General features: G+C 38.3%; 2 protein-coding genes across 17 annotated transcripts in view; both read right to left on the minus strand.

Annotated features, from left to right (window-relative positions):
• LOC108089717 (protein bunched, class 2/F/G isoform) overlaps positions 1 to 5404 on the minus strand; it is a 117799-nt gene extending 112395 nt beyond the window's left edge. For all 16 annotated transcript variants that reach the window (XR_001771295.1, XR_001771294.2, XM_043208260.1 and 13 more), the window contains exon 1: positions 4936 to 5404. The gene's annotated coding sequence lies outside the window, so the exon portion shown is untranslated. The remainder of the gene's footprint in view (positions 1 to 4935) is intronic.
• Positions 5405 to 7741: 2337 nt separating this feature from the next.
• Positions 7742 to 8281, minus strand: LOC122320725. Its single transcript, XM_043208942.1, has one exon. The coding sequence runs from the start codon at positions 8279 to 8281 to the stop codon at positions 7742 to 7744; it is 540 nt and encodes a 179-aa protein (XP_043064877.1).
• Between the last annotated feature and the right edge of the window lie 826 nt (positions 8282 to 9107).

Genomic DNA, 9107 nt, shown 5'->3' on the forward strand with positions numbered 1-9107 from the left:
CCGCTCCCCGCCCAAATGGAGTGGGCGTGGCAGGAGCTACACAAGTGGAATTAAATACGCATTTGCCCTGTCAGCTTCACAGTGAGCAAAAGCGATTTTGAAGAGCGTGTCATAAAAGTTTGTGAAAGTCTCGGGTGGGCGAAAGAGGTTGGATAAAGAGATTTAGCCGGGCCATCCCGAAGATAATAAAAATGTGAAGGTGCCGGTCCGCATTATGAAAATGGCATTAAAATGACAAAAGCACCATCAGAGTTAGATAATATAAAAAAAACGCGAGAGAGTCCTTGAGTTATTAAAGTGGATTGAAGAGGCAATCACTGGGATTTACTTACCTCTCTTAATTCTCTTTTTGGAAGGCTCGAATTACGTCGGAAAACGGCAATTATTTCCAAGTTTTAAAGTGCAGAGAACTGAAACGATTTGCTGGTTAAGCAAAGCTCAGCACGGCTAGTCAATTACGAATGCCATTTTATGGGGGTGAAACTGATGCCAAGGGTGGTGAAGGAAAAACCCCGGAAAATGGGAGTACTCTTTAAGCTAAATTACATCCTTTTTTAAATTTAATTTTTTTAGTTGTAAGTTAAATTTCAACTGTTTGCCTTTGGCTCCTTGCTCTTTTTAACACAACTTTCGGGTATTTTGTTTTTTTGGCTTATTTAAAAAGCTCAACAATATTTCAACCTGCTCGTTAGCCTTCCGCTTTTTTCCTTTTTCACAAAAACTGAAACCCGGGGCATAATCCCATGCATGTTGATTCGGCCAACATAACTCATACGTATAATTTTATTTGCTTTTTTTCCGTTGCCTTTATGCATTTGGCGCCAGTGGTAATTTAACGCGCAAATAACTAAATCAAAAAAACAGGTTTAAAGTTTCTTTTTGTAAGTCCTGTGGCCACAGAACTTATGAAAATAAAGCGAACGAAAACAAATGCAGAGAAGCAGCGCCCAAAAGTCTGCAATTGGTAAACTGTTATACGGCCAAGCGAATGTCCAAGACAGCATCACAAAAAGTGTGCTACGCAAAGGGTCAAAGGGCGCATGATCAAAGAGAGTGAAATATTGTAAGATGAAAGGGCGGATGCAATGGCAGTGGCAACAACAATTTAACTATATGCGAAGCAACAAGAACAACAGCAAAAGGCCATGGGTTTAGGCCAAAAAAACGTAACAACGGCCTGACCTTCACCATTACCGCAGTTCTTTTTTTCCAGTATCAGAAAAAGTTTCTTATGTGTTGGTGTGTGTACCACTTAGTGCGGGTGGGTGTTTGCGTGTGTATGTTTGTTATCTGCTTTTGTTGGCTTTAACATTTTTTACGGTAAATGGAGCAGCAGCAGCAGCATCAAGAGCGTCATTGTGATGGCATCGATACGCGGAAGTGGAACCACATGGCGCATACTTAATGGTTGCGTATCTATGCACTCGTACAACACACAGAACATAAATAGTAAAACACTATTTTCACACACAACAATTTTACAGTTTTTTAAAATATATTTTAAACCTTGTCGAGTTTGAAAAAACTTAAACATTTTTGTAAAATTTTGTAAAGGGAGTTGAATTATCATTAAGTAATTATGTTTGCTTATTAATTCCTTTGTGTTTTTTATTTATTTGTTTTTAATTAAGTTTAAACTCTCCCGAAATAAACAATTTTTCTTTTTTCCAAGTGCTGTTGTGTGCTTGTAGCTCTGCTTGCATAATGATGCCAAACATCTAATGAGTTTGTTAACCCAAAAGCTCGATATGGAAAGCAATTCATCTCGTGCACACAAATCGTATTCCGCCGAATGATTGAAATTTGAGCGGAATTTTCGCATCGATTTGCTGATTTTCTCTCTGCGATTTGAATGCGACATTTGCGATCTGTTCGTTCAACAATTTTCGCTGTCATTCGTTTTGGCACCGCTGAAAATATGCTGGGCATGATTGATGATATGTTCGATTGAATGGGGGCTCTCGAAAAAGTGCCTGATAGATAGATGGCTCACAATGGCAATGGACTTGCAGCAGGTGGCGGTTGCCAGGATGTAAGTATCCTTCACTAAGCGGATTTCAGCCAGAACCATCATCATCTACAAAAGAAGCTCATTTTTTTTTGTGTGGTCTGCGTGTGCGGAAAGTTGACTGTTTTTGAGAAAGAAAGAACTTAAGTAGGATTTTTCCATTTCCCCTTTTTGTATGCTAATGCTATGGAGAAGTGGAAAAAGGAGCATTTAATCAAGTTTATGTGGAATAAATTATATTTGCACGCTTTTCCTTGAAATAATGGCAACAGCAATGCCATTAGGCTTATTAGAAAAGGGAAGAGAGGAAAACCAAGAAGAAATCCCACCCAAAGAAGTCAATGCGATTAAGATGGATGATGCATAAAAGTGGTTAGCACAACTAAAAACATTATGGGCTAAAATGTAAAAAGGGTTCTCAAGATCTAAAATAATGTGACACAAATTCGTTAAGTGAAATTTAAAATTAAAATCTCTGCAAGTTATATGGTATTGCACATGTTTTGTAAATAAATTCGGACATAAATGCCCACAAATTGTATGCTTATAGAATCCCAGAAACATATCTTCGACGCAAATTCCTTTTCTATTTTATTAAAATTCTCAGAAAAACTTATGCTCAAGTTCTTTTTTGGGGGGAAGCACACTGGTTGGATGGAAAATATCATTTTGCATATTGTCCGAAATAAATTGCACAACTCTTGTGCAAAAATTTGCCGTCGCAAGTATGCGAGAAAATAGAGAAAAACCCAACATCACTCTGTCATCAAAAATATGTGTGTATTCTCATGTAAATAACTGCAAATAGAGCTGTTGAGAAAAAAGTTGACAATAAAGTTTTCCATTGGATGGCTAAACAAGTCAAGGCTCGGAGTTTTAAAGTAATTGCTGTTTATACCATATTATTGTGCAAGTTTTTTTCTTTTGTTAGTCTATATATGTGAAGGTGGCACGTTTACGCCCCTTGATTTATCGTTGCTCGTTGTAAAAAATAGAACAACTTTTTGGTGGGTCAATGTGAAAACAAGTCAAACAAAAATGAGCGGGCAGAACTTTTATTCTGTGTGCCATTTGTTCATTGTTCTCATTTGTTGTTGAATTTGCAGCTTTTTCCTATTTCTTTTGGCAGTTTTGTTATGAACGAAACTCAGGTGGACTGTTTAATTGTTGCTCTTCTTTTTGTGGTGGTTTTTTCTTGTCCTTTTCGTTTGCAAACAGTTTGACAGATTCATTTTTAAAAGTCATATTTTAATCTCACAAAAAGTTGAGTCAAGTATGAAATAAATTGTGCTGCTTAATATTTATGAATTGTGTAAGCTAAACTATATAAATCACATAATATGTTGTTGTTTCCACCGTTTTTAATTTCAAACATATCTTTGTTGCATAAACAAGAGGCAGTGGAGTATTTTGTAAACAACTAAAATGTTGCCCAAGTGGAGGTCTCATATTTCGCTCTCATAATTTTCCCCTCACATCTTTTATCCTGCTGATGATGACGGAAGTCTCAAAGTGACAGACAATTTTAGCGTTAACAAGAATAACAGCGGCAGGAGGAGTGATGGAAACTTTGGCCACATGTGCGCAAATATTTTTTCCTGCTTCTCGCTGGCTTCTTTTTATGGTAGCATCGTTGCCTTCGTCAGCATAATAATGAATTACATACAATGAACCACCGGAGAAATCCCGGTTCCTGGTATCCAGCAATCCTTGCCATCATCAACATCAGGCAACTACCTATGGAAACGCTTTGAGCACTCGCTTAGCTTCCTCGCCACGCTTTGTTGGCTGCAGCAATTTTACAATTGACTGTTTCTACAGTTTCTAAATGGGGAAACTCCCCATTTTCGCAGTGGCAACCTCCTGTTTAACGGGAAAGGGGTGGCGAAATGGGTGGGTTTGTAAAACGCTCGACTTGTTTTACGCATTATTTACTTAGTTGGGAAGCTGCCTGATGATCCCCATGTACGTGTGCACGTGTTTGTTGAAGTACACCAGGCGCAAAATATTATTTTAATCTTATATATATGTATATAAATTGCTTGTACTTAAAAACATTCATTCCCTTTGGCTTGAGCTTTTTGTAAATTTACGAAAATCTAACATTTATTCTTTAGGGAAACAAAAATAGAAGTTAACTCAAGCATTTAAACAATTTTTGTTAATATTTAAATATTTGTATAATTAGTGAATAGGTATTTCCAACCACACATTTTTTTTTTGGGTTTTAACCCTTTATTTTTTTTTTTTTTTGTAAAATTTTTGCTATTGAACAATTTTTTTTCAGTGTCAATGTGCGTGTGTACCCCTCAGTTAGTGTGTGAGTGTGTCCATTCCGTGGGGGATATGGGCGTGGCAAATGAACTAGCATAAAAGTAAGTTTGCGGCAAGCAGCAAAACGTTTGGTTACAATTAATTTCGTACTCTGCGTTGGGCAACGAGAGGAGACATGTACATTTGGATGTCAGTTGCAGGGGATGCGGGTGATAAAAACGGGTTTGCGATGCCAAGGGTGGCCCTAAATGTTAGCAATTTGAAATGAAAACCGGCCCCGGAGTCTCGTAGCTGTAAAAGTATTTTGCGGGCATTTCTACCATTATTTCCATTTGAAGGCAAATGAAGGGGAAAGCAAATCGAAATTCCCTGGAAGGCCATCAGCAAAGGAATTCGACCAAATAACAAACGACGAAATTACACGAATATCAAATCAAAATTATCTACCTGACGGGAGATTTTTTAATGGCGGACGTAAAGCAAAAATGGGCAATAAAAATGTTTTAAATGCGTTTGGGAAACGGAAAAATTCTTAAGATATCTCAGCGGAAAAATGGACCAATAAAATATGTTAACAGGGGCAGAAATGACTGACTTTAAATATGAAACCCCGTTTAGCTTTATTCCTGTGATATTTAATACCCGCAACTTACTTGATCTGTTTGTTTGCGAATCGTAGAAACAGAATCCGCTTGTGTCTGTTCGAATTACTTGTGGTAAAAGCACACACTTCTCTTCTTTTTTGGCACAAGATGCTAAATGACAGGCGGCTTATGCAACATTTATTTGATATTGTATTAAATATTTAACGCACGACACGATAAAACACTTTTGCCTCATTAATCTAACGCACGCAAGAGCAGCGGTTGAAAGAGGAAGAGCTGCTAATTAATGCCGGCACAACTAAACACGGCAAACACACAAAAAGCACACACTCACAGACAGGACTAAGCCTTTAGTCGATGATTGATACGGATAGTCCAAGGAATTTGAGGTTTTCCCCTGGGGGAAGGGGTAAGAAATTCTGAGGTTTTTCCTTTCCTTTATTTCCACGAGAATTTTACGCGACTTGCCAGTGCGAGGCGAAAAGCGATGAGCAAAAGTTTTTCCGTCCACACGTGAGCACTTGCAAAGGGAGACTGAAATTTTCCGCAAAAGAGCCTGTAAGTATGCAGCAGCTTTGCCGTATAACACTACAACAAGTATAACAGTTTTGTGCGTGAGCGAGTGGGCAAATGATTGGAGAGATAGCTCTTTGATACTACCTGCTAAAAGGTAGCATAAAATTTGGTTTAATGCACAACGACCTTCAGCATCATCAGCATAAACTTGGCCAACTATTAAACCGCCAGAAAAGAAAAAAAACGGCAGAAACATATGTGTTTAAGCCAGAAAAACATTTCCGCCAAATTGCCCAAGCCGAATCGGACAATTTACTTTTATTGGACTCGGAGAACTTTATGGTTTCTCCCCTCCCCGCGTAATACCGATGATTATGATTATTTACTCAGCCTATTTATGTGTGGGCGTTTGGTTACATAATTAGGCCATTAAATATAAGTGCCTGTGTCTCTGATTTCTTTTTCCCCCCTCAGCATCTTCAAATCGATCAGGAAGGCAAACAAATTTCACTTGACAAAGAGCGGCCAATTTAAATGGAAACAGAAGGCCATAAAGAAACGTATTTTCAGCGCCAACTTTTCTTCGGCGGAAAACGTAATTGAATTTTTATTGACATTCTAGCGGAAGTGGAGGTGAGGACAGCTGTCACTTGAGCTATAGAGTTGGCTGGGAATAAAGCGCAACTATTTTGCAGAAAATGACCAGGACACCAAAATGGGAGAAGGAAAAGTCAGGAAAATAAGAGACAGGCCAAGAAGACGACAAAATAAACCGAAAGGAAATCCAGGGAAAATAAAAATACTTAAAATTAATTCCGCTTTCGTAAGGCCTCTTTAAAAGGGGATTGAGTCCGGAATTGCTAATGGCAGCCCAAGAATAACCTAATTAGGGTTGACTTAAGGAAACCGAAGGCAATTTCTGCAGATTAAGATGGAAGAAGTCCAGGAAGGGAGTTTTAAAAATAACATGTTAAAAAAAGGAATTTGTGTATGTATGAATTACCTTTTAAACCTTTTTTGGTTTAAATGAAAAGGTACAGAAACGCGAAATACAAGTTAATAAATAACAAATGAAACAAGCCAAAATATTTGTAACTAAATAGAAGTATAAATTAATTTGTTTTATGTTCAATATTAATATCTATAAAGATAAATATTGCCAATAGAAACAACATCAATTAGTATTAGTACTGCATTATTAGTGGTTTAATTACTCAATTTTAATGAACAAGTTTCTATTTATGGACATAATTGTTTTTTATACATGCCGATCTAACTGGAATCGGTTTACAAATTTAAATGCAACCAGGGCATTTGTCACGGTTATCTGCACCATAATATGCCACTATTATCATTTACAGTCACCCACTTTAGTGGACCCAATCGCTTTACTCATTACCAGGAGACGCCCTCGTCTCTGGCTGGTCATTAAATTATTTTATATGGCACATTAAGAGCGGGCATAAACACACATTCCCCCACTATCCCTTCACTCTCTCTCCCTATAATAATATATATAGATAGTAAGTGCAGTAGGGGTCATAAGCCAAAGGCTTATGTGGGTAGAGGGGTTTGTCCGAGTGGCAGCTCCATCTGCGGCAGGTTATATTTGCTATTATTATCATAGTTGGAGTGCTTGGGTGGTTATTATTGTTACGAGTGTGCGCTCGGCTTCTAAGCAATTATTTAAAGCACACCAAGGACGGGAGAATTGCGGAGACAACTCTTCCTTTCTCTGTCTACGGGGAATGTCCACCGTTGGCTGCTGAGATTTCAATTTAAAAACGAGGCCAAACTGCTGGACGAAAGGGAAAGAGGCGCTTCGTACACATGTGACCACAAGTTTTTATGCCAGCACAGCAGGTTCTTCCAGGCACTGAAACAAAGTGCACACCAAAAATACAAATGCATTTTTTTAATTCCAAATATTCAAATCAAATCGACAAGTTTGGAGTACAATCCATTCCATTGTGCATATTCAGTTGTATTTTTTGTTGTGTTCTGTAAGTAAGAAATAGGTATACAATTAAAAAAACCCTATTAAACAGAAAAACAGTAAATAAATAAATGCTATTGTAAAAAAACAAAGAAACTAGAACATAGTATAATCTAAGAAATCCAATGAGCCAACTGACATTTGTTTTCTCACAGTGTATCAGCGGTCAGTTCTGTGATAGAGTTGCGCCCCAGGCTTGCTGATTGCGTGCCATTGTGCGGCGAGATGCTTCCAAATTTATTTACAATTTAAATGCAGTTGCCCCGACCTTTGGCCACTTTTTCGCACCTGTCACCGCCGTTGTGTCGCCTTAATTGTCGCAATCAATTGAGCCAACAAAGGTTAAAAGCTTAATTTATTACCTGAGTTTCGAATGGCATTCGCCAGCAGGCAACGGACATCATCCAAAAAGGGTGAAACCTCGGTCCTCATTTGAATCTCAGGTGAGATCTCCTTATCCCTAGTAATCTCAGGCTTATTAAGATCAGATTTCCAGAGAGAGGGAAAGAGAGTAGTATCTTTACCGTTCATTACATTAACCCATTCAAGTTTTCTACGGATAGCTCGTATAATTTGTCGCTTCTCATGACAATCTTTATGAGAAATATCACTCGATATGTCCAATATATCATCTATGTTTTTAAAAGGCGATGCTTTATATTCCCCTTCATCTGATGTAATTTTATCCAATACTTGTTGAACCTGATCCAGTTTTAAAATAACATCCGAAAGAGTTTCAGTCAAATTATAGTTTTCCATTAAGCAATTAAAATTGGATTCAAGACCTCGCTTGTTCTTTTTAAACATATCTTCGCAGGGTGACAAAGTTTCCCTACTATAAGTAAAACTTATAAATTCAAACACCACAAGAACTAAGAACATCTTCCATTAGATGTGAAAACCTCACTGATATCAACTCGATGTCGAACGTGTGTCTTTATTTCTTGTTAATTGATTTTGTACAGTCAGGGAAATTAAATGTATACGAGCAGAAACACTGGCAATGCGCCGCCAACTTTGAAAACAGCACCATAAATTTTAGTTGGCACTCGTGAGGCTGCAAACTTTCGGGAAACTTGCAGCTCATCCGGCTTTTCCCACGGACGAGAATTTCGCCAGCTTTACTTCCATTGTGGCCTCATTTGCTGCCAGCAGCAGAATCGGCAGCGGCCACCATAAATAATCCATACAAATTAACGCAACCGTGCACGTTTAGCCGGCTAAAAACTCCGAGCCGTGTCACCCTAAAAAACTGAAACCCAAAAACCGCGAAGCGCCAACAAAAACAAAAAATGTATAACAGTTTAATCGACAGCAGTTCGCTTGCTTTCTAACAAAAAAAAAACAAACAAGAAAGCTGGTGAAATATATTTTGGTATAAAAAATAGCGCTTAAGTTCTTAGCATCCCCCAAAAACTGAGCTGGGACCCATTTCGCCATCAGGCAGCAGCTTCTTTGGTAAGCAAAATTTATTGTTTGCGGAAGTTGTCTTTAATGGCGCCCAAGCAGGCACACCCGCAGGACCATCGAACCATGGATATTTTACTCCACAGCCACGTTTTTCCCCCCCAGTCCCACCGCCAGTTATTCAGTCCGCATTTAGTTGACCTTCAGCTGCAAATAATTTCAACTCATTGAGTTTAATGTCCTGTGCCTTATGGGCGTGGCATAGCCATTTATAAGAACTCGTTGCCACGTGGATACAGTG

Source organism: Drosophila ficusphila, unplaced genomic scaffold, assembly GCF_018152265.1.
Source record: "Drosophila ficusphila isolate 14025-0441.05 unplaced genomic scaffold, ASM1815226v1 contig_106, whole genome shotgun sequence".
Lineage (NCBI taxonomy): Eukaryota > Metazoa > Arthropoda > Insecta > Diptera > Drosophilidae > Drosophila > Drosophila ficusphila.